The sequence below is a fragment of the Mustela nivalis genome (genome assembly GCF_964662115.1).
Source record: "Mustela nivalis genome assembly, chromosome: 12".
Taxonomy (NCBI): Eukaryota; Metazoa; Chordata; class Mammalia; order Carnivora; family Mustelidae; genus Mustela; species Mustela nivalis.
In genome coordinates this window covers 40,016,555-40,042,443 of record NC_139031.1, presented here as the reverse complement: position 1 = coordinate 40,042,443, position 25,889 = coordinate 40,016,555, and the positions used below count along the sequence as shown (strand labels likewise).

The 25,889-nt window shown below is 44.2% G+C and overlaps 1 protein-coding gene across 3 annotated transcripts in view; it reads right to left on the bottom strand.

The window, feature by feature from the left end:
• AOAH (acyloxyacyl hydrolase) overlaps window positions 1–25,889 on the bottom strand; it is a 160,378-nt gene that overhangs the window by 78,206 nt on the left and 56,283 nt on the right. For all 3 annotated transcript variants that reach the window (XM_082693165.1, XM_082693164.1, XM_082693163.1), the window contains 7 exons: window positions 24,879–24,938; window positions 19,458–19,528; window positions 14,148–14,208; window positions 13,040–13,110; window positions 12,153–12,201; window positions 10,910–10,958; window positions 9,094–9,188 (listed from right to left, as the gene is read on the bottom strand). In XM_082693165.1, the coding sequence (XP_082549291.1) occupies window positions 9,094–9,188; window positions 10,910–10,958; window positions 12,153–12,201; window positions 13,040–13,110; window positions 14,148–14,208; window positions 19,458–19,528; window positions 24,879–24,938 (456 nt within the window). The remainder of the gene's footprint in view (window positions 1–9,093; window positions 9,189–10,909; window positions 10,959–12,152; window positions 12,202–13,039; window positions 13,111–14,147; window positions 14,209–19,457; window positions 19,529–24,878; window positions 24,939–25,889) is intronic.

The following is a 25,889-nucleotide window of genomic DNA, read 5'->3' as shown; positions in this document are numbered from 1 at the left end:
CCCTTGATGATCTCTCTGCCTCCCTTTCTTTCTCAACAAAACATCTCAAGCAGTGATTGTTTTTCCTTTGAAAGGAAAAAAAAAAAAGCACGAAAGTGTTTTCAAATTTGCTCGCTGCTTTGCTTTGCAATCTTTCTAAGCTGAGATCTTTCCTGTGGCATGGGAAGCTCATTCTGCATCTGATGACTACGGGTATCTTGGAGAGAAGTGAGGCTTGTTTAGGGAGGGAGCGGGCGAAAGCCTCTTTCTGTCGCCCCCCGCCCAGCGGAATGAGGCTCCTTGTTTCTGTGGAGCCAGTAGGGTGATTCTTCACACTCTCTTTATTGAACTACAAATATCTTTCCAGATGAACACACTCCTAATCTAATTAGCTGTAAACAGGCCTCTCGGGTGCCACACTGCTTAACGAGAGGATGGCAAGAAGGGGAGAGAAGAAGAGGCTGTGGCAGGAAAGATACCCCAGGCCGTGGAGTCGGTTTCAAAGGCGCAGTCGGGATGGGGTGATGTATTTGCGGCAGCGTTTTCTGCTTTATAGGGAGATAGAGGCCAAGAAATGTTGAGTAGTCTCATAAACGGCAGAATGGCCTATGATGAAACAATGATTCACTGATCTTCTTTAGCACTCCCTGCACTTTCCAGACGATATGATGTATGACTTGGTGCAGCAAATGCGAGCACCAGACACGCTGGGGCCGTCCTGTCGGGTCTTTGTTGACCATACCTACTCCCACTGGCAGACCCCAGGGGAGGCCACCACAGCTTGGGGGTTACTACGGTTCCTGCATGAAACCAGAGTTTGTGGAGGGATTGCCAGGTGGGGTCACGGGACAATGGATATTCTCTGGTGTCAAAGCAAAATAGCAAAATTCTGTAGCAAAAATGCTACAGAATCCAAATTCAGAACCCCTGTCACCCAAAGCCCTCAGAGAAAGACCCAGAGGCTTCATTTTTAAAGGTGATTCCTGTTTGTTTGCCCTCTTCTGGTCATTTTGGGAAGGCTTCCTCAAAGGTAGTTCACAAGGAAATCTGGGATCTGACATTGGGTGAAGAGCAGCCTTTACGGAACTCTAGAGATGAGACAGGCCCCAGTGTAGAAGGACATAAAAGGATGAGGCTCTAATTGGCTAAAACCATGCAGACAGCCAACCAGGCCTCCCATTCCACTGATGGCCTCTGATCTCTAAGCCCATGTCTAGTCTCTGTTCTGCAGAATGGGCTTGGACTCTGCAAACTACACTTCCCAGGCTCTTCTGCATCCTCCAGCCAATGGGAGGCCCAGTTGGGAGAGAGGCATATGAGAGAGGAACTATTTTGTGGTTTCCAGCTGAGGTCAGCAACCTCCACCAGCCTTCAGCCTCCAACCTCCCGCTTCCTTTGCTACTTCCTGCTCATCTCCACATCCCAAGGTGGTCCCAGTAGCAGCTGGTCTGTGTGCCCCTGGCAGTCAATACAGGATCTGCCAAGGTTCCAGCATCAGCCACACCCCTTGCTCTAGCTTCTGATAAACCCCCATCTTCCTTTTTGTTCACTAGCCTAGCGTCAGCAATGATTAATTTCTTCAGAAACTCCCTTTTAGTTCTAATACCGATGTAATCAGTTGCTTGTATTAAATCCAACATTGTGTAACCAATCTCCTGTATTAAATCCCCTCGTTGGAATGCTTTTATTCTCTTGATTGGGCCCTGCTAACTGCTGACTCTGACACTGACTAGAAACCCAGACTAAAAGGGGTTCCACCTGCTGAGTTAGCCAAAAGGTTGGAGGTTCTCTTCCTTTGTGGTGACATTACTAAAAGGCTCTCAAATAGTAGAACCCAGGGGCAGAGTGAGCATTCTCATGGACACTCTCTTGGGGAACCTCACATATCCCACTGTGCTCTGGGAATCTTGGGTTGAGAGGTTAGTCCACCATGTACTGATGGTTTCCCATTTTGCCCTAAGATATTCTATCTTAGAGTACCTCTTTTTTGGCATTTCTAGATGTAAATAATTTTGGAAACCGCACTGTGGTACTCCACAACCACATCTTTCTTTTGTAAATCCTCCAAGTTTAGACACTAGAGGCAGCAGGAAAACTCTGTGACAGTGGTTCTCAAAATATGGTCTGGGGAACCCTGGGAATCTTTGGGACTCTCACAGAGAGTTTATGAGATCACTATTTTCCTCATACTTCTACGACTTGATTTGCCTTTTTCATTTGCCTTCTTATTTCACCCATGAGGGTACAATGTAGTTTTCAAGAGGCTACATGAATGCATATGAAAACAGATTGAAGAGGGAAGCAGGTATGGGGATCTGGCTGTCTTTAGCCAGATATCAAAGAGAGTCACAACAATGGAAAAGAAAACTACCCTTCCAGCTTGTTTTTTGTTTGTTTTGGAAAATAACATTATAGGTCATAAAAATGTTACTTATATTGATTGTTTCTTATTGTTATTGCCAAATGAATTAATGAATAATTCACAGCAGAGGCTTCTGACCACAGGTGGTGCTGGGTGGAGGGAGAAGAGGTATAATCAGATGTGATTCTTCTGGCTGGGCTGATGTCCAAAGCTGGCTCTCTCTAATGGGGGCTCTGAGAGGCCCTGCTGGGAACACGTGACTAACCTTGCAGGTGCAGTCAGTGCATTCTCTTCAGCCTCTCTAGTCTTTTAGTATTCGTGCTCCAGTCCCTGGTCAACTGGTTTACCCTCCATGGTGCAGTCATCTCCAGGCAATCTTCTCCAGGATTTGTAATGGTTCATGCTGGCTCTCCCTTCCTGGGGTCCATGTCCTTGCCCCCAGGACACACATTCGTTCTTTCCTCAGTCACCACTCTTACATTATTCATGAGAGTGTTTGGACACCAGCCCCTTTGACCCCAGTCTCTGGAGACAGCTACCCAGGTCCGCTAGTGGTGGCCTACTCTGAGGGGGAAGCATGTCCACCCTTTCCCTGAGGGGAAAGCTGAGCCCCACTGCCATGCTGACACCAGCCATGCCCTGCCTCAACTCTTAGACCTTTGAGGTGGGTCTTCTGCTACAGGTAGCAGAAATGATTGTTCACTCCTTTCTGGTGCATGTCCTGCTGAAGTCCTTCTGATTTTTCAATGCGGAAGGTGGGAATTGTTGGCTCACATTGTCTTGGGGCCTCAGTTGAAACTCAGGTAGAAATAAATAGTCCATTTTAAAACATCCTCTTGTAAAATCTTCCCAAAGTTCTGATAAGATAGCTATCATTACTCATATATATTTTAGGTGAAGAAATTAAGCTCAGGGAGGATTAGTATGTGGCTAAGCTAGGATTTGAACCCAGGTCTGCTTAAAAGTCCAAGATTATTTTATAGAGAGATGATTTAGGGGCTGGAAACTCCTCTGGACAAGGCTCTTGGCTCAAGGTGTCGGTTTCCAACATGGCTGTCATGCTATCAGTTGGGTGGCCATACATCCCAGTTTGTCTGGGCCAGTCTAATTAATGCCTATTATCCTCATAAAATTACCAGTGGTGATCCCCCTTCCCTCAGGTTTGGACAACGAACTGTAAGTTCACTATAACTACTGGGAGTTAGGGGTATGATGCAGAAGAGCCAGAGGCATCCGAAGTTTCTTAGGGGGACAGACTCTTCCAGTAGAGTCTCCAAAAGCTAGTTCGACCCTGCAGGGAAGACCTGCATAAGGGGGTGCAGTCGATACAGCAGACTCTTCTGATGTGTGGATGCCCTCACGGCCCCAGGGTAAGCCGGTCAGGTGGGACATCTCCCTCCGGGAGGCTGATCTCTTCAGGAATTGGCTGTAAAAGTCCACAGGGTGGGAAGTGTATGGGAAAAATACATGTCCACTGTGCATTCTAGATAACTGCTGAGTTTGCCCATTTCTTTTCTTCCTCACCATACTTTTCCAGGTTAGGGCACTTTCACTAGAAAGAACCTAGCTGGTCTACTTTCCTGTCTCCCCTCACCCCTCACCAGTCCAATCCAACTTGCCACTGGAATCAGGGTGATATTTCTAAAATTCAAATATGACTGCTGCTCTTTCTCAGTTTAAAACCCCTTGGCAGCTTCCTACTGCCTTCAGGATAAACTCTGAATTCCTTAATGTGGCCTCAAGGACCCCTGAGATCTGTCTCCTATGCACCTTTCCAGACTCTTCTCATACCTTCTCCACTTCATATTCTATTATCATCAATGCAGCCACACTAGACTTCTCAAAATGCTGAACCCTCTTACTTCTGTGAGCCTTTGTGTGCTCTTTCTGCTCCTGGGACCCTCCTTTCTGTGAGGATCAGACTGCCGGAACTCCTTCTTTCCTTGAGTTCGGGGCATGCGTATGCATTGCAGCAGCTATGGAGTCTGGTCTTCATTTGCCCATAAGACCTGAAGCCTTCTGAAGGCCTGGTTCTTTCCATGCCCTTTACTTCTGTGTCATTTGCTTCTATCACAGGGCTTGGTATACAGTTGGTCCCAGGTTAGTACTTGGCAATATTTTGTTTACTTGCCACAAGTATTAAAGCCAAACAATCAGAACATGAGACATCAGAGCTCAACATATGCCATGGATGTCTGCCAGGCATTGTAGTTATATATATATGCTGACTCCCTGGCAAATGAAGAGATTCTATAGATAATACGTTTGAAAAATTAGTTTTTTTTTTTTAAGGGAGTATGATCCATAGTAGTCCAGAAATGAATCAACTTAATATCCAGTCGTGGCCAGATGGTTTAGTACATTATGGCTTGTATACTGAAAAAGATGCTAGAGAACACTGACAAATATAATGAATACAAAGACTAAGTAGCAACGAGGAAAAATGATTATAATTAGTGCTAATTGACAAAAAGGAGAGTGGCCAATTGCATACTTGCTACTCTTATAACTACATAATGCGTGTGTGTGTGTGTGTGTGTGTGTGTATGCACAGTAGGAGTCGAGCTCTGGGAAAGAATGGAAAAATAATGAGAAAAGGTCAAGTTGGTGGGGATTTTTTTTTTAACTCTCAAAATTGGTTCTAGTACTGACTTCCTATCTTCTTTTTTCCCACAATAAGAAGAATATTAAGAGAATATTTTAAAACTAATCTGATACCCCCAAATGTTAAAATGATTCTCCCCGGGTGGTAGGATTAAAGAGAATGTTAATGATTTCTTAACAATTTCTGTATTGCTTATTTTTCTCGATTGAATATTTAACATTTATAATTAGATAAAAGCAATAATGCAAATATTTACTTTCTTCCCTCTCTCACTTTGAGCAGATATACTTGCTTCCCCACTGATCGTGGGCATGGTCGTATGACTTGCTTGGGCCAATGTACTGATTGTGGACATGATGTAGCAAATGTATTTGTGTGGGGCCCTTGTCCTCTTGCACTTCCACAATTACCGTGAAAAGAATACTTTCTGGATAGACTGCCCAACCAAGAAAAAGGAGAGATACATGGTACAGACTTAGACCCAACCTTTAGCTTGGAGCCAAGACCAACAGGGTTTAGCTGACCCTAGACAACCCACAGATGTGTGAGTGAGAAGAAATGGGGACTGTTTTAAGTCCTTAAGACGTGGGGTAGTTTGTACAGCATTATTTTGATAATAACTTGGTGATATACCTTCTTTTCAATGCTAACTTTCTAAGCAAAATATTTCTCTATTATCCTTGTCTCATCTTCCATCTTATAAATGGCACAACACAGAAGTGGCCCCGGCTTGGAGTGGCTGGATTGATCTGTAGCTTGGAGATGTATATTAACCCCTTTGAGAACACTAGAACATCAAAGGCTTGAAATAGGTGACAGAATGCCGCTAAATCGGTGGTGTTGTCCCTACCACCAACAGCATTATTAACATGTTGGTGAGATTCATGAACCCAATTACCATTACGCCCAGTTTGGCTTCCACATCAACTCTACGTTCTTGCCCTTCTTGTGGCCGTTTCTAAGACTATAATTTACTGCCAAAAAGTGACAGGGGAGTGGGGGTGGGAAACATAGGTTTCCCTGGCTATCTAAACAGGGAGAGTTCTCAAGGTTTGAGTTAGGCCACTCTGTTTTCTGGAAGACCTACATTAGCATGGTAACGGTTTTTGTTTTTGTTTTAAGTGAACATCTTCCTTAGCTTTCTTTTGGCTGGGAAGAAAGGGGGCTAATATAGGTCTTCTGTAAAAGCAAAGTGGCATAAAAAAAAAAACAAAACTTTCAGCAACCAGGGGACTCCTATAACCCAACCCAAACCAACAATGCTGAGCTACAGTATTTCACTTAATTTGTTGTTGCAAACAGCAGATGAAAAAATGTTAGAATTTAAATCCCAGTTGTCAGGACTCCAGACTGCTGGGCTAGCTTCTCAGTGAATCTTTCTCTTCCCTAGAGATTTCGCACACTATAGAGTGAGCTGCTGGCTCTGGTGACAGTTTCTGAGACGCCATTCTCTCCAGGAGGACCCTAAAGGGAGAGGCACCCTTCACCTCAGCCTCCAGAGGCCCAGATGTGGGACAAGAAGGACAAGCACAAGGACATGGACCAGCCTGGTTAGCTGCCACCACTGCACTGCATGAGTCAATCTACTTTTTGTCTAGTTTGAACCCAATATAGAGTCCAAAGCATTTTCACAGCCCTGAGATCATGAAACACATGGCCTTGCCTGAGATTGTTCCTACCATCATTTACAGAGTTTCTGGATAAGTGGCTTATTCAAGATGACAAGGAACTGAATCTTCCACCTGTTAGCTGTGTGACCTTAGGCAGTCTACCTAACCTCTCTGGGTATCTGTGTGTACAGTGAAGCTATGTTGTGAAACACCTACCTTGGAGGGTTTTTACAAATACTAAGAAAAACAGTACTTTGGTGTTTTTTAAGCTATTTGCTCAAAACGAAACAAAATGATACCCCAGGTCTTGGATTGCAATATTTGGTACCTACATAGTACAAATTCATTGAAGAAAAATGAAGAATATGTTACCCAGTGTTCTACAATCCAGACATATCAGTGTTAATGTACTGATCCACAACCTTCCAATTATTTTCTTTGCTTGCACACACAGATGCACTTACATATTCACAAAACTGGTTCATACATTATTACTTCATAACCTATTTTTGCCCCCTAACAAGTTATTATTTGTATATTTCTTGCTAAGAAATATGTCTATGACATGTGTATTAGTGGTTGCGTAACATTTCATTTTATGGGTATATTTTTGCATGTCTAATCCCTGTTTTTTATTTTTAATTTCTAATTTTTGCTCTTATAAGTAACTCTTTGATGAATACTCATATACACAGATTCTTGAGCAAATGACTAATCATTTTTAGAGGTAAACTTCCAGATGAAGAATTAATGATTAAAACCACCACCATTTTCATGTCACTTTATATATTTTGTCAAATTGCCTTTCAGAGAAGTTCAACCAACTTAAACACTCTTGGTGGTGAAAGAAAATGTCCATTTCACCATATCTTTGCTGAAAATAGGTCTTTTATCACTTCTTAAGCTTTATCTGTTTGACAGATGATAAGTGATATTCTATTATTTTGTGTTTCTTTGATTACAATTAAAGATGAAACTATGTTTATATTTATTAGTTATGTTATTAAAACACTTAAAAAATTTATTATTGACATGCAGGAACTGTGTGCTATTAGGGAACTTAAATATCGCCTTGTATGTTATAAATATTGTTCTCATTTTTCATTTGTCTTTTAACCTTATGGATTTTTTTACATTGTTTACATTTGATAATGTTATATACTGAAATCTAGTAATATTTGGAATAGTTGGAATAGTAATCTGGAATACTTCTTAAAATAATCTTTCTCAGGAGGGCATAGGTCTGTTATGTTTTCTGAATCTCTGAAAATGGAGAACAAGTTTCTGGAAGAACAAACAATATCTTGGCAGCCTGAACAATTCTGACATGCAACCCTCAAAATCCTGTCGAGGCTATTCTACTATTTTCTAAAAGTTAGCATTGAGAGGTAAGTCTGATGCTAAAATGTTTTTTTCCTCCTAGTAAGTACCTTGGTGATTTTTGTTGTTGTTGGGCAGAATGATTGCAAGATTTTTCTTTATATTTGGAATTAAAAAAAAAAAAAAAGGAAGACACGGTAAATAGAGTCTATTTTACACTTGGGCCTGTGCTCACTGCGGGTTTAGTATTGAAGACAAGGATTCCCTCAACTCAGTAATTGAGTTATCTTTTATTGCTTATTTGGTCACCACTTCCTCTCTGCCTGATATGTTCTCTTTTCTGGTTTTCCTATTCAGTCTCCAGAACCCATCCCGCATGCCGGTTCTCTGAGTTCCAGAATTTCCCCAGCAGGAGGACTGGTTTGCTAATCTTGTTTTTTTGCATCATCAACTTGCTTGTCAGTGTTGTCACTGGATTTTTACATCAGGTGATTATTGTTCTTTCTCCCCAAAGTAGTCTTTCCTGATGTCTGACTGCTCCTTTTTCATGGGTACAATCTCCTGTTGACCATTATTGAGAACCTGAATTTAATATTGTACAAAATGCCACTCTGTCTCCTACAGCAAGCCTTTTGCCTTTTTTTTTTTTTTTAAAGAGCATTCCTCTGTTGAGATCATGAGCATTTTTTTATACATCCAGATGTTTCCCTGCTTGCTCCCCTTTACAAAGGGAAGTCTATGTCTGTTCAGTTTTGGGACTTGGCACAGGTTCAGTTGGAGTGTTTAGATGTATGTTCAATTTCTCTAGTTTGAGAAGAAGGGCTCAAGGAAGAATTTATAATTCTTGTAGTTGGATTTCTCCAGATCGGAGTTTCAGGGTTCTTGGAGAGGGAGAAGGGAACCACGGCCGAGGTGGCCATATGACCAGGGTTTCCCCATTGTGCCTAAGTCTCCTTTCCACCTGGCAGAGGTCCCCCTTCTCTAATGGACAGGACAGTTGCTGTGATGAGCCGGCTGTGACAATGCCCTCACATTTCTTATCACATTGTTTGAAATAAACCAAGCTGGAACGGTTGTGGCTGCGCCTTTTTACAACAGATTTTGCTGAGGAGGGAGATTTGCACCTGTTTGGAGTTGGCATCGCATTTAGAGGGAGCAAGGAGGGACCAAACACAAAGAGTGGCACATCCGGGATGATTACTGCCAAAATTACTTACCAAAGACATCTGTGAAGCTGTGATCCATTCGGGAGAGATGTGAAAATGAGCCCCAGCTGAGTCTCCCAGCAGAATGATTCCCCTGGGCTGTGAACCTGGGAGGCACAATTTATTTGCATTATTTATGCACTCCAGTAGTTTGGAGCTTCTGGATTGGGTGGTCAGAAGGGTAGATACCCTGGTGTGTATCCCGCACAGAGCCTCATGACAGTGACGCACTGCCGCTTTTCAAGCGTTGGGGAGTGAGGGGGATGGCATTTAGGAGTTGACTGAGATTTCTAGGCCACTGAAACTGCTAGGTAAGCTGTACAGATGCAGGTGTGTTTCCTAGCTCAGCATAAAACAAAACTGCTGTGCAACCTCATGAGTGAATGATGGATGAATCAAAGAATCCATACTTTATCTGAACTCAGAAATACACCCTGGGTTTTGGTTTTGGAAATGGCTCTCTTGAATTCTATTGTAATTCACTATAAGCATTAGTGATCTCATGGAGCAATTTGGACTTTTCAAAGTTGTTATGGTCTTTTAAAGCCCTTAATCCATATACACAAAAGCACTGGGTGGACAATTCTGGCTGACTAACGGGAGATGAACATAAAGGTCTCTGCAAAGCCCTATCTGGAGGTTAGGAATCTCTTAATCTGCCTCTGAGGTCCATCTGCATGATTTGTCTACCCATGGGTGATGGATGTACTCTTTTTTTTTCTTTTAAAGATTTTATTTATTTACTTGACAAACAGAGATCACAAATAGGCAGAGAGGCAGGCAGAAAGAGGAGGAAGCAGGCTCCCTGCTGAGCAGAGAGCCTGATGCAGGGCTCCATCCCAGGACCCTGGGATCATGATCTGAGCCAAGGCCGAGGCTTTAACCCACTGAGCCACCCAGGCACCCCTGGATGTACTCTCCTAAATTCCTTAAGATCCTGAAAGAATCAACGGATCTGTCCCAAAGTCAGACAGAGGGACGCCTCTTTTCCTTAGACAATCAGACTAGTTGATTCAGGGCAAAGACTGTGTGGCCTCTGTCCAGGACAACTCAGAGCCAAGCATAGCCCTTGGTGCATAATAGGGATAGGCATTCAGGAAATATCCATCAAGTGGAGGAATGAATGAATGACTGGAATGCTTTTTAATGTTAGGGAAAAGCACTGCCCATATGTAAAAAGTGAGCCTAGCAGAGGGTCTTGCCTAAGACCCTTTGGGTATTACCAGGCACAAATTTTCAGTAGTATGTGGGTGATCATAGGTTTTTCCCAACAGTACTGGCAGCTCAGATGTCTGTGGCATTTGGGCATTTAGAACACAGAGCTTTTGCTCAGATTTTTGGGAACTCCCCAATGGCTATAACTTGGAGGTGTCCCTCAAGTAACCCAGATATGAATCTTTAGGCCAGTTGCCTGCCACAGGGATTCTGTCAGCACAAACCTAGATATCTGACCTTGTTGTGTATTGAGAAGGACATGGAAATGCCAGCACCTCTATTTGTTTTCATATTTGGGAGAAGCCCTAGGTTTCCATTACCTTGTGCTCTCTCCTGTTGCCTTTTCTGCCCTCATCATTCAAGTTTCCAATTGTTTCCAATCTCCACATAAAGGGGGCAGTCAGAAAAATTCAGTTATACTTTTTCTAGGTTCTGCCTCCATTTTCTACAAGTTTTTTCATTGCTTTTTTTCATGAAAATAAATGGACATCGATCAACTTTAAGCTCTAGCACCAGGCACTTCCTCCCTTGGGTGGTCTGTTGGCTTAAGTGTGCCTCCGACTAGAAAAGAGTGTCCCTGTTGTGATAAGCACATTAACTCTACAATACATACCTTCACAGAACTTCTTCTCATATGGAATTCCATCTTTTGGATCAACACCCTTCAAAAGAGAAAGGATGGGATTAGCAGTTTGTTTTTAAATGTATGAGACGCATATACTGTGGCTTTCCCTAATGGCTTTAAAAGTACAAAGGCAAGTTAGTGGATAAAACCCATTAAAGTCTCCTGAGCCCTTAATTCAACACAGCGACACTGACACTCGGTGTGACCTGGGCTTTATGGTTGGGGGCAGCAATAAGGAGAGATCCAGAGGGCCAACCATTTGGTCCAGAGGACGCCCCTCTAGCAGTGTCTGAAGGGCTGGCAGTGTCGCCGCGAGGGGGCGCTCTGGGCCCACTAAGTGACCGAGACACAAGGTCAGTGTGTGTCCCTCTGTCTCTGAGCTGGAGCTCTCAGTGCGCTGATGTCTTCACTCCCTAAACATGGATGCTTCCAGAACCCCGATTCTCAGCAGGGCTGGCTTCCCCCCACCTCTGCCCCGAGGGACATTTGGCAAAGTCTAGACATTTTTGGTGGTGACAACAGGGGGAGGGGGAGCGCCTGGCATCTAGTGGGTGGAGGCCAGGGATGCCGCTGCACAGCCTATAATTTCCAAGGGACCTGGATTTCCAAGACTCTGGGATTTTGTTGGAATTTCTTCTATTGTTCTAATTAACTATTAGTAATTTGGTATCCTTTTTGTTCAGGAGGATCCTCAGTCATGTATTAGCACAAGACCCCACAAAATGGGGGGTCTGCTGCCGTTGTTGTCCTCAGAGAAGTATTTGGTTGGGCTTCCTCCTTTCTTCCCTCTCTCTTCCTAAAAGCTTCAGATCTGCTGTTCATGCAGAGCTGAAACACCAGCATTAATTTCCACCCTGACTGACTAGCTTTGTGGAATAGAAAGAAAATGGCTGCCTTGACGTGGTGGCGCAGTAGGAGCTTTTCTCCAACAGCTATTTGGGTCGCTGTAAAACTTTGCTAACAGAATTCTTCCTTTAATTTCTCCTGACTCAATGCAGAAAAAAGGGGTTGGATGTGGGTGACTTCAAGGGACTGTGACTGACAGACCCTCAACTCTCATTACATCCCTGCCATCCATCATGTGAGATCTGACTCTACAGCCCTCTTCCAGTTTGCAGAGAAAGCTTGCTTTCATCTGTCATCTTCTTCCATAGGACTGACTAAAGCAAATGGGCTTTTAAGGAGGGCAGAACGTCAGAGGATGGGACTAGGTTTGAATCTGGTTGCTTACCCAAATGCCATTACAGTTTGAATCCTCGTGTATATCCCAGTTGTCTGGCCTAAGAAGAAAACAGCAACATTGGCCTTCAGCATATGCTTCTCGCCCCGTGAATGTCAACTGAATGAATGAGTGAACCAGTGCTGTATGAAGGGTCAGTGATGGACAACAGGCTTGTCAAGGAGGTGTGTCATGCATGACTGTCAGTGGCACACAGAAACCTCCACTTGGCCTCTGCCAGTATCTCGGTTTGGGATATTTTCTGACCACGGTGGACCAGCTCCAGTGGCCTCCATTCATGGACTGTGCTGTGGGATGGAGCCGATGGCAGAGTGAATGAGTCGGCAGCCCACTTTATTCAGATAGGTGAGGCATCACATGGTACTCTAGACTCCCAAACATCTGGTAAACGGAACACTGTGGCCCCACAGTCAAGAGGAAGGTCACGCATCCACTTTCTGAAGTTCGAGATGTGGCTGGCTGAACATCAGCCCGGGACTGAAAGGCGACACATGGTCCACTCATGGGAGCTCCTGCCTCACTTCTCAGTCCTGCGTGTGGACCTCGAGCAGGAGGCTGGACACAGGCCCCCCCCCTCCCCGTACCCTGTGGACTCACATGTTCCTCCTACTAGACCAGAAGCTCCACGAAGGGAGGCCCTACTTCATTTCATTAACCGCCCGACACCAGGCAGAGCGCTGGGCAACGAGCAGGTGCTCTAGGAAGGTTTCCTGGACAAATGGTGAACGAATGCTGTTCTTTCTTCACTGAGCTTTACTTTGGTGGGGACACGGAGGTCCCTTCTCTAAGTTCAAATCCCCTAGGCTGGGGCTGGAATGACGCCTCCTGCCTCCTTTTTAGAAGGTAATTTCCCGAGTCAGTGACCATTGGAGACGTACCTTCTGCCCGGGTATGCCATCCTGTTGCTGTCATTGCAGTCTCTCCCTCGCCAGTGGTAGCCCCTTAGCGTCTGGAATGGAAGAACACACACAGGAAGGGTTCATTTCCTCCCCTTGTTATCCACAAGGAAGGGCAGTCAAAGCTGTCCCAGGGGTACCAGCATGTGCAATTCTTAATTCCAGTACAATCTAGGAACACTAGAGGTTACTAAGAAAATTAAGATTAATATGCTGAGACATGCTGTGTGAGGGAAATGTATCAGAGTCCCAGCACCAATGCCAAGTGGTAGTGTGTATGCGTGTGAGTGTGTGTGTGTGCTGTTGGGTGTGTGTCTGTACATGGGTGCACAACAGTGTATGCATGTGGGCACAGTGCATGCCTGCTGTATGCACATGTGCATGTGTTCATCTGTGTGTGTTCGTGTGTGAGTGTATACACTTCCATGGACAGCACGACATCCAACTCTCTGAACTTCATTAGTTATCAATCTTCTTAACCTCCAAAATAGTTGATTTATTTGGTCAAATGAGTAATCGTTGTACTGGATAATTTAAAAATCTCTAGCCGAGTTGGCTAACTTTGTGGATTTATTATATGATTGACCTGTCTTGATCCTTGATTTGAAAGACTTAAGAGTCACAATAATATCAAACAACATCTTCATTTCCCCCATTCCCAGGTAGACTATCTGAGATCCCACCAACTTGGCGGAGTTATACATGCCCCCTGCTTGTTCGCTTTTCCAGAGAACATCCTGACATCCGTACTGCTCTAAATCAAACATGTGGATACACATAAACACAACACACACGCACTCTAAAAATAGGTTTAAGAATTTCCAAAATAATTCTCAGCACCTTTCAAGATAAATGAAACACCCAGCTGGGTATGGCATCAAGAAACAAAAAATAGTCCCGGCCTAAAGACCCACTCTGATGGTTCGTGTCCTATTAAGATGCCACAAAGTCCATAAAAATCATGGGATGGTATATTAACAAATTTTTAATACATTCCAATGGAATTCAGTCTTGTCTTATTAAAGGTATGATATTTGTAGAAAATGATACAATATTTAGTGAACATCTGGTTACTCTTAACAATACTTACTGGGAAAATGCTGTGTTTGTCTGAATCTACATCTTTGAATGGCACAGAATTTTGTATCGTTCTAGAAAAAAAGAAAACAAAACAGCTGGTGAGCTAAGAAAAAAGAAACTGTTTATGGAAACAAACAGGGACATTTCAGATGTGCTGTGTTGAGTGGATGTGATAGAAGTCCATTCTAAAAATAAAATGAAGTGTCTCCATGGTATGGAAGAGTGCCAGCCCCACTTTGCCAATCTCTGCTCTCCACCTAATTAGAACTATTTTCTCTCTGATATTAATTTGGCCCATATGGGGAAGTGAAACAATTACATCAACATTTTAGAGAAGACAGGATATTGATGTTGAGATGCCCAGAGAGGAAGGAACTGCATTTTCGGTCCAATGAGCTCAGCACTATAGATTGAATTTGTGCCATTTTACACATTCTGTGATGGAAGTTTTTTCTTAAAATCTACTCTTCTAAACCACTACCTCAAAAAATCTTGAGGCACTGAGCTGGCAACGTTCACTCCCATTCATGAGCCTGAAAAACCAAAGACTTGGATCATTGATGACCAAGGAAATTCATGCTAAAGCCACAGACCCCTCACCCGAGGGAGGCTCTCCCTCTGTGTCCTCACTACTAAACTTTTCCCAGCTCCTGCATGGCACGCACTGCTTTCCCTCTAGGAAAATCTCTTACGGGGTAGCAGGCTAGTGCCATCAGACGGCAGGGTGAGACTACTGGCAGAGCCTAGAATGTAGAGAGTAACATGAGCCTTTACAGAATTTATTAAATGGTCTTTCGAATCAAGAGCATTCCAGCAGTTGTAAGAGCCTCAGGGCAAATGGATTCAGCAAGAGCCAGCATGGAGCTTAACTGGTATCTTGGAGTCTGTCTTACTAACTCGGGGATGGTGGACCCAGAGTCTAGGTCATAAGCTTCTCTGGAGATGGCCTCATGATCTTGCGAGGCCTTCTTGTGATCTCTGTGGGTCAAATAAATAAATAAATTCTTTAAAAAACAAAAAACTGTATCTAAATCTGATACTCATGTATCCTTATAGACGCCTGGTTGTAGGCTGAAACATACATTCATTCATTCCATAGGTATTTTTAGAATCCCTGTTGTGTTCCAGACACCACATTAGATATTAGGGATGAGTATAAGATATATTTCCAATGTTAGAGGAGTTTCATGGGGGCAAACAACTCATCAGTAGGCAACTACAATGCTATGGAGAAAATGTTAAAAAGGGTTGGGCATCAAGAGCAAAAACACTTCTAATGCAATACAGGGAAGAAGGTAATCTTAAGTTTAAATTTAAAGGATGACAAAGCATTTTCAAGGCATGTAATTGGGTGAAGAATATTCTAGTAGGAACCAAGAGTCATGGGAAGTCTCTTAACATAGCTCTGGGTTCTGAAACTAGACTCTCAGGGTTTGAATCCCAGGTCTGCTGTCTACTTGCTATATAACCTTAGGCAGAGTATTTAATCTTTTGTGCCTCTGTTTCCTCATTTGTAAAACAGGGGCCAATATTAGTACCCACTTCCTAGGGCTGTTGTAAAGAGTGAGTTGCTCCATGGGAAGCATAAAGACCTGTGCCAAGTATGTGGAAAACGCTCACAAAACGTTAGCTTTTTATTATTTTGTGTAATGGTTACAGTTATTCCAAGGGTGATTTCTAGGGCTGGGCAAACAGGAGACAGGGATCTGCTCCTATGGCATTTTAGTTTCTGGAGCCATCCGAAATCCAACCCATGGACCCTCTTCAGATTTTCAGATTTCAAGGCACACGGCATTCTACCCAGTTACCTTGTCAGCTGGGACTTGCTCAGGGATGAATATAAAATCTATTTCCACGAGAGCCATTGCTCTATGACTGCCAGTTGTCGAGCTAGCGGGCTTGATCCAGTGAGCAATTGTAATGCAGGTGAATGTTATTCATTACATAATAGAATAGCTATTCAAGTTCAAACTCCCTAAAATTATTTCATGAAACTGGGGCATTACAACAAAAGAAAACTAGGGAGAATAAAGTTTCCATGTGTAGCTGTCTCACATTCGAGTCCCAGGCAGCACTCCAGGGCTGGGAATGGTTCTGTTCAATATGCATGTGAATGTGTCAGATGCATCTCTGTACACCCGGGGTTAACCTTGGTGGCAGGGACAGGGACTGATATGGTTGGGAGGAGTGGGCCATAGGGAAGAAGGAACAAGTAAAAAAAGAAAAGAAAAGAAAAGAATGATGAACAAAGGCAATTAACGTGGGCTAGGATAGTCTGTACGCCTTTATGTGAATTGATCCACATGCAGGTTTATGCATATGGAAATTAAATAACAAAAGAAGATTATTAAGAGGGGATTCTCTTGACTTACCCTTGTTACAATAAAAAGTAGACACTCATAGGCACTGTGAATTCTTACTAGCACAAAACAAAACAAAAAAGAACAAAAAACTTGATTGCCCCATGGCAGTAGCTTGGTATCCTACATATTTCTGTTCTAGTAAAATAGTGCCTTTTCTTTCTTTATGCCTTGTTTCTTCAGTGAGTCCCTACTAATTGGAAGCAAAGTGTCTAAGTACAAGGATAAAAGGTTTACTAAGAGATGGTGTCCCCGTCCTCTAAGAGCTTTGGGTGGTATGGGAGCCCAATGGGGAGAGGCCTAGAAGAACGGGGTGCACAAGCAGGCACTGGTGAGCTTGGGGTATGGAGGGCTAGCCAAATGCTGGGGAGCAGGGAGCTAGGAAACTGCCCACAGTGGGGACACCGTCCCTGTATTTTGAAGGCATTAGACCAAACAGGATGAGGCAGAAGAGTTACAGAACAGGAAAGGCATTACTCCTGGAAGGGACTTTAATGAAGGATTATGTAATAAAAAACAGGTAGGCCTTATCTCTACCATCTGCTGACTGTGCTTTGGGGTCAGACATCCAATATGCTAGAACCTACTTGCTCATCCAAAAGTGGGGAGAAAAATCAAGGGACAGACAACTGAGTGGTTCTGAGCCTGGCCTTTGCAACCTGGCTGCTGGGTTCCAATGCCTGATTTATTGATTACTAGCATCACAGCCTTGGACAAAAGGCTTTACCTCTTTAGAAAGGGGACAATGATGCCATCTGCCTTGTAGGGCTGCACTGATAAGAGTTCCTAGTGTACAGACCTTATCAGACAACATTTTGTCATTGTTATTATTACTAAGCCACAGGTTGCTTTGAAGAATAAATGAGGCTGCATTTAAATATGCTTTGTAAATCATAAAGCACTGAATAAATTGTGATCTGGTGCAAATTATATTAGAAGCACAATTATTTTTTAGAAAGAAGGAAAAAACACACTGCTTTTGCTTTTTCATAAAAGAAAAATTTCCCTTTTAAATAGCGCCAGGAAAATCCCTGGTCACAGATGCTCTTGAATTCAATTTTTCGAAGTTGGTTCAATTGAAGAATTGTCACTTTGGGTTCTGCTGGCCTATGTTTGACGTAGAAAATGCAATGACGCTTCAGGAAGGAGGGGACAGGGTGTCTCAATTCAGTAAGAGTTAGACATGATGAAACGACTGGGGGCCTAGGGAGCTGCCTGCATCTCAGCCTTCCAGCATCTTCTTTCCTGTCTATTTCTCCTCTGCTCCCTGTGTCATGGTAGTCACTACATCCAGCCCTGGTCATGAAAAGTGGGGCTGATCCTGTTTCCACGACCCAGGTCAGCACTTTGCATAGCTGACCTATGGGAACTCATGTAGGCAGATGAACTCGGAAAAGTTTTAAACTCTTGGATCTCTAAGAGGCTTTGAATGTAGGTCAGCAGATAGTCTCCTCCTCTCCTGAGCAGCTTTCACAGCAGACAGGAGATGTTTAGTGGATTGAAAGTCATGAAACTCATGAGATAAAGGAGGAGGAATGTAGAAAAAGTGCCTCTTCGTTTGGGTTGAATTGTATTCACAAGACTGTCATGTTGAAGTTCTAACCCCCAGGCCCTATGAATGTGACCTTTTTTTGGAAACAGGGTCTTTGCCAGTGTTACAAAGTCAAGATGGGGCCATGAGCCCAGCCCCTGATCCAGTAGGACTGGTGTGTGTACAAAAGGGAAAGACGGACACACAGGGAAGACGGCTGTGGAGGAGGCTGGAGGCAGAGACTGGAATTGCCAGCAGGATTGCGGGCTCCCATCAGAAGCTAAGAGGCAAAGGGTTTGACCCAGAGAGTCGGAGACACTCTTGGAGAGCAGAGTCTCAGAGGAACCCTGCCAGCACCCCACCTTCAGACTTCCAGCCTCTAGAACAGGGAGAGGATACATTTCTGTTCCTCTAAGCCATCCAATTTGTAGGTATATTATTATAGCTGCCCTAGGAAATGACTATAGCCTCTGAGTTCAGATGTGCAGCCTGAATCACATCCAAGCCCTTGCAAGGGGAGCTAGACAGAGCAGACACAGGGGGCAGCTGGGAGAAATTATCTGTTTAAGACTCAGTGTCCTTCAATGTAGGAATAATAACAATTAGAAAAACAAGTAGGAATAATAACAATCCCTACTTACGGAGTTATTATAAGAACTAACATGGACAGGTTTGCATGTTTCCATGTGTGGCACCCCCATCAGTGACCGTATGCTGTGGGACAGCAGCCACTGTCACATGAGGAAAGTGGCCAAGTGCAAGGTAGAGCCTGTGCTATTTTGCCTCTTGGTCCAATGTCCCTCTTGGCACACCACTGCATCTTTTAATGCTGTGGACAGTGATTATGATGACACCCAGCATAACCCCAGGCTTAGATGAGAGCTGGGGTATGGGATTTAAATAGAGACAGAAGGTCCTGGTAATTGGGACAGTGTCTCTGCATTGGCAACACTGTATATGCATTTCTGAGCCAGAGCTTTTAGGTAATGGGTTGGGTTCTGTGAAATAAATTAGTCCCTTTCCAGCCTCCTGAGTGCCTTGAACTAAAGATGCTCAGAGTTCCTTTCATGACAAGGCGCCAACCTTGACTTTGTCTGTGTCTTACACAGCAAGGAAGGGCTGTCCCCGTGTGTGGCACGGATGTGCACCAAGTTGCCCAGAAGTTTCACCAGCAGCCTGCCTGCCAGCCCAGGGGATAAGTCAGATTTTTGGTTCAAAGATACTGTTATGCAGTGGATTTCCAAAATGATTTGTGCAGACCTCATTTGTCTTTTAGTTTCTGTACAAGTCATGGTATGAGACACGACCAATGCACACCTTCAGGAAGGTGCCTTTTGCTTCTGACAATTATTTTAGTCATTGGAAAACAGGGACAACCAACGGTGCCATCTCATGCCAGTATTCAGGGAGGTAGGAATAGTATACGTACGATTTAATCCTCTGACAGATCTTGGCCAAAAATGGGAGCGAACAAATATCAGAACTACTTCTGGAATGTTTCTGGAGAGGAGAACAAAAATAACAAAAAGAGTTGCTTAGTTCACGGAATAGCCCTGCAACTTATAAAGCTCCTTTTTCCCCTGCTGGCTCCATAGTCTGGATTTCGGGAGCCTCTTTCCTTTAGAACCTGGGCCATCTCGTTTAACTGAACTGACCTCTTGTTTCTGTCTGCACACTCTGCCCTCACTCTGTCTCCATGCCTTTGTTCTTGCTGGGGTCTCAGCCTTCAGCTCCCCCTTCCTCCTGCCACCTGTGACCCCCACCTTCACCTATGCTCCATTTCTTTCCCAAAAGGTCTGGCCCACCATGATCTGTTCCACTTGTGCAACAGCATTCTTCTACCTCCTTGTACCCAAGGGCTTTGAGAAAAGGTTTGAAAAAAGAACGTGTTCCAATAGAATAATCCCAGCCTATTATGAGAGAAAGACAAGACTAATTGGAGAGACATGCCAGGGCTTGGGAAGAAGGAAGGAGGAAGTCCCCTTTCCTGGGGGGTGCCGTGGGGGCAGGTGAGGTGGACGGATGAAGCTCCTGAAGCGTTGTGAGCACGGGATTTCAGAAAGCAGTTTCCATAAGACTCTGGCTGTGTGATGGATGGAAAGCCCCGGCTTTTGACTAAGAGATACGTTTACAATGATCATGGTTTCCATGATATGTTCCTCAGATGAAAGTAAAAGATAACAGGGCTGAAAAAGTTAGAAACTAGCATTTATCGGTGAGCAGGGAGAGAGGGGTGATTTTCACCAGCCAGAAGAGTCCTTCAGACGGCCATGAGTTGGATCAGTAGCGTCGGTGATACATTGACCTTGACAGAGGAGAACAAAGCAAACTCATTTTCGTGCTATGAATCAAAGTTGAGCAAAACTTCGTGAGGTTTGCTCAGCTTTCTAGAATGAGAGGAGCAATCCTTATTGGTGCCCCATCCATGTGTAAGATACAGAGACAGAAGAGGCTGTCCTTGTCCTCATCAAGCTTACTGCTTAGGGGAGTGTAGGGGTGAGCATCTCAGCTCTTGGCGTGCTTTGGGATGTCTGCAGTGGTCCCGGCATTAACACAGCTGTCTAGAAACCCAGTGGAGGAGGCAGGAGATGAGCGAGAAGTCCTGTAGGAAAGATGCTGGCAGGAAGGGACAGATACTCTAGGCTTTGTGACCCCAAGTGTGGTCCAGACTTGCTATAGGTACAATTTGTGCACCCCTCCCTGATCTACTGACTTGGAAAGCCTGGGGTGGGTCCCAGAAATCAGTGTTTTCTAAGTCTCCAGGTCATTCTGATGGTTGCTAAAGTTTGAGAACTTGAAAGTGTGATCACAAACCCAGAAAGTGTGCCTGGGAACTTTCGGAAATGCAGAGTTTTGGGCCCCACAGTTGAATCAGTCTGTGTTTTATCAAGGTCCCAGGTTACTGAGGTGATTGCTGAAGCGGGGGAAGCCTGGGGCTTTGGAGAGGGAGCGCCCTGTGAGGGGCTGTGGAAGTGTGAGGTGTAGTATCAGGGGACTGCCGAATGTCTCACCCTGGCTGTGGGATAGCAGAGCACAAGGACGTGGTGAACCCCGGAGGCAAGGAGGCAGCATGACCAGTCTAAGATGTCGCACTGTGTGCTTTTCCCCATGGAATGATTACTGAAGGGTTAGCCGAGGGATCCCATTCGTATTTCAAGAAGGTATGCTGGGGGTGAGAGGGTGGCCCGGAGGAGGTGAGCTGGGGCAGAGAGACCCGATCCTGGGGTTGCTAATTTCAGCATTAATGCTATTTTGGGGCGGAATAAGTCTTTGTTGTGGGGCTGCACTGTGCCTGGTGGGATGTTTAGCAGTGTATCTGGCACCTAGCCATTCAGACGCAAGCAGCCCCAAAATGTCACCAGACATTGCCAAATGTCCTCGGGGGAGAGGTGGGGAGGATCAAGCTGCTGCTGACTGGGAACCACTGCTGTAAGGCGGGAGGAGGGGGATGTCAGGCAAAGGAGGGGTGTTCAGAAGGTTGAGTCCAGAGACCTGGTAAGTGAGAGGGATGAGCATTGCGGACACACCGTAAAGCAAGCACCAGCATGAAATTATACGGCAACAAGGGTGGCAGTTTGGAAATACAGACACATTCTGAGACTCAGAGCTCCAAGGCAGGTTGCATTTGGATGTCTGAGCTCTGTCTTTGAATATTTACTTGAACCTGAAGGCCTCAGTCTAATTAACCTAACGACCAGGTAGATTTTAACACTGATGTAACCAATACATCAGAAAAATTTACATGGACAGCCTTATCATTACTGCACAAGAGGTACAAAAGAATTAAATGTTATATCTGCACAGCTGTTCACTGTCAGAATTCAACGGAAGGCTGCGGCTGTCTCTGACATTCATTGTGCAGAAATGGGGTCTAGGGTGTGTATAATAGATGATGAAGCTTGCCCAGGGACCACCTGGTCCCCCCACCCTGAACTCTTCCTGTTCAGACAGAGGTTTTAATTATCCGGTCTTTTCATCACATGGCATGGGAAGGACTAGCCTCTTTTCCTTTCCTTGCAAAGAGAAATGAGACAGGCACAGAGTAATGTTGCAGAGTTCCTCCCTTGCAGTTTGCCAGCCCCTTCCTTTCAGTCTGAACTTTGCTAGACAGAGGGAAAATGAGAGCTGTTATTGATTCAGCAATGGTTTTAAAATATTGCACCTGGCGGCATGTAATCCCATTAAAATGAAAGTCTCAGTCTGGGCTGTCCCTGGGCACAGGAGCCACGCAGCATCTTCATTTAGCAATCTATTCGAACCAGTTTCTGCTTGTATCCTGAGCTTTCCCATGCACCAGGATGTTAAATGAAAACAGAACAATACACAGGGGTTGAATAAAGAAAAAAAAAATGTGGTGACTGGGGTAAACAGAAGGTCAAATGGGAGAGAACAACTACTCTTCTATACACAGCCAAAATGAAGTTGGATTTCTCCATGGTGAAGTGCTTTTCAACACTTGCTACATATTATTTTACCTGGTTTTAATTGCACCAGGGAAGATGATTCTATTAAGTAGGTAGGTTTTTGATGACTAACGTCAGGTACAGTTGCACAGGTCATGCACTGCATAATTTTAACCTACATAGCCTGTGATGTGAATGGTGCTTCTTGAAAGTTAGTGCTGAGGAGGTTGAGAGCTATTGGCATAGTGGAGAAGGTAGGAACTTGGAAGTAGCTAGATCTGGATTTAAATGATGGTTTTCTCCCTTACTAGCTATGGGGAATGAGTGTATTACTTAACATACCTGATCCTTAGTTCTCTCATCTATAAAACAGGGTTGATAACAAAAATATACTATTTTCTATGATTTTTTGTGAGAATTCAACAAATTGATTCCACAACTCAGGTACTCTAAAACTTAGATGCTCAGTTTTCTGCTAGATCCATGAGGAGCCTCTCAGGGTCTCACTGAGATGCAGATATTTTCTGGAACATTCCCTTCCACAATACTTCACTTTTCCCCAGCCTGATAGGCTGTGCTGAAATGATATGGAACCCACTGTATGTGTCCTTCTACATCCCAGCCAGGTCTGCTGTTAGACCAGCCATCACAACGTAACTAATTGTAGCTGCTATCATCTGAGCAGTAACTCAAGAGACACTTATTGGCATTTTATGATTATTTTTTCCTTGATAGCTTTGATCTAGAGAGTACATTAATTGGAGGAGGTGTTTGAGGGGTTTTGTATTAGTGTTTGGTAGTTTGTTTTTTTGTTTTTGGCTTCTCACTGGAAATTATTGGAATCTGGCCCTATGAATTATGCTTGCAATTCTGATGACAGAAACGAAAAATCATAAAATCCTAATTAGCTTCTGAGCTAATGCCAAGGCAGTTTGTGCTGGTGGAGTTAACAATGCTCCTAGAAGAAGTTTTTAGATGCGTGTGGAGAAGAAGGAAAGAAAAGGATCGTATTGTTCTCCAGTTTTGTTTAGAGCTCTGAAGGTGGTCAAGGGTTTCCTATGATGTTTCCAATTTCCTTTCTATGGCTTCAGCTGATTAGCTAACCCACTACTGTTGGTCTTTAATTACTCACTGAATTAAATAATGGTTGACAACATTGTGATTGATTAACTGATTGCATAGAAATGCCTGAATAATGCCAATCCCTGCATCCCAGCTCTGTACATCAAAACCCATATGCCCCCCAAGAGTGGGGCTGCCAGATAAAATATGGCACTGAACATACTTACACTAAAAATTTATTCATTGTTTATCTGAAATTCAAATTTAACTGGTCTCCTCTATTTTTATTTGCTAAGTCTGGCAAACTGAGCCACGAGGGCTTTTCCTCCTCCTTATTTCTGTGCTGCCAAATCAAGATTGCCTTAAATGTACTGCATCGGGGGAATGACGAGAGCAGGGTGATGAGGGAGAGGCTGAGGACAAAGGCCATGCCCTCTCATCTCTGAGGAATGCTTCCTTATTGCCGGGATCTTTAGCATGGAGGGAGACTTGGTTCTTTGAAGGTTTACTTTTCTGCTTCCTATCCAGTTGGGGCTCATTTGCATTCAGGGCCTAAGTCAAATACTTGACTCCCTAATAATCAATTTGAACTAAACATGGTATTGATTGAGTGCTAGAGAATTTCCAGGCATGACACCAACACTTGACACACATCGTTCTCTTAGTCCTCACAGCCATGCTTTGACAAAGGAGCACTACCACTGTCTCTATCTTGCTGATAGGGAAACTGAGGCTCACCTTGAAGTCACATATTTAGAAAGTGGAGGGTCAGGGGCGCCCAGGTGGCACAGTGGGTTAAAGCCTCTGCCTTCAGCTCAGGTCGCGATCCCAGGGTCTTGGGATCGAGCCCCACACATTGGGCTTTCTGCTCAGTGGGGACCCTACTTCCTTCTCTCTCTGCCTGCCTCTCTGTCTGTCAAATAAATAAATAAATAAATAAATAAAGTGGAGGGTCAGAAAGCTAGAAAGCTAGAGCCTCCTCTAAAATGGTCTGCTGGCGAGTAGCAGTCCTCAACTGCACATACCAGAGGATGTTTGGCAACATCAGGAGCCACTCACAGTTGTCACGACTGGGGAAGGGCGATGTGGCCGCGGGCCTTTAGTGGTTAGAAGACAGGGATGTGGCTATACACCCTACAGTGGACAGGACAATGCTCGCAACCAGGGAGTAACTAGCCCCAAATGTCAGTACTGCCCAGTTTGAGAAACACTGCTGCTGGGAGAGAGGGAGGAGAAAAAGGGGGGGGGGAGCGCTCACTTTCCTACGACGGTGTGTTGTGGGCATGGATCTGGAGTAGCCCATGGTCTCAGGGGTGTGAGAGCAGGGGAAGGGGAAGATGAAGGCACCCAGCACAACGCTGCTGTTCTTCTCATCCGCTGCTTACCAGAATGGGGGATTTCTTCACAATCTGTCTCGCCTTCTCTAATGTAAATTTCCATGGCTCCTATAAAAACAAAGTTAGACAACATTACAGCTTGCGCTTCATCTCTTCTTTGTATGTCTTCTCTGAAGTTAGGGCTTTTAAAGTCCATAACTTTGCAGTAAAGAAATGATTCCATAAAACTGTGAAAAAAAAATTCGCAAGAAGGCGATTTCATGCTAATAACTCTTTATTAAAGGATTTACTCTGTGCCAGATGCCAGGCTAAGTACTTTGCAAACAGGATCTTATTTAATTTTCACAACAGCTCTGAGAGATACGACCTTTTTATAGATGAGGAAATTGAGATGCAGGAAAGCTAAGAAGCTGGGTGAAGATCGCAGAGCCAGGTCTGGCAGAGACCCAGTCTAAACTTTCACCTTTCTACCTGCTCTACTATGTGAAGGCCTCTAGATACCTCCTCCTTATGTCTGGAAGCCCCATGGCAGAAGGCTGCCAACAGCTCACCTGAGTGGTGACTGCTCCCACACAAGGTAACACCCCATCTCCCATGCACAAACTCTTCTGGTTCCTCACCCCTATTTTTTCAGCCATGTCTACAGCAACCAGGTTTATCTTTTTAGTTCACATTCCATGTGTAAACACGTAGGTGATTACGACAAATGACTATTGCTACATAATCCCATATTTGTATACTTGTGGGCAGTTTGGGAGAAAAGTAACCCTTAGGGAAGAGGGTGGGAGAATTTGCTCCCAGCACTGCTTCCCAAACCTTTTGTCCTCCTCCCATCTGGACTTAACTACATTCTTTCTTGTGCTGCTCTCTGTAAAACCTAGGAGAGCCTGGGCGATGGTTTGCACACCGGGGTTCAAATCCCAGGTCTACTGAGTATGAGCTGTGTGCCCTTGAGCAAGTTAAACTCTGAGCCCTTCAGTATCTACAGATTTACTTCCTTAACATGTAAGAAAGCCCTATTTTTGTCATCTGTAGTATGAGGGTGATGTCTACCTCCTA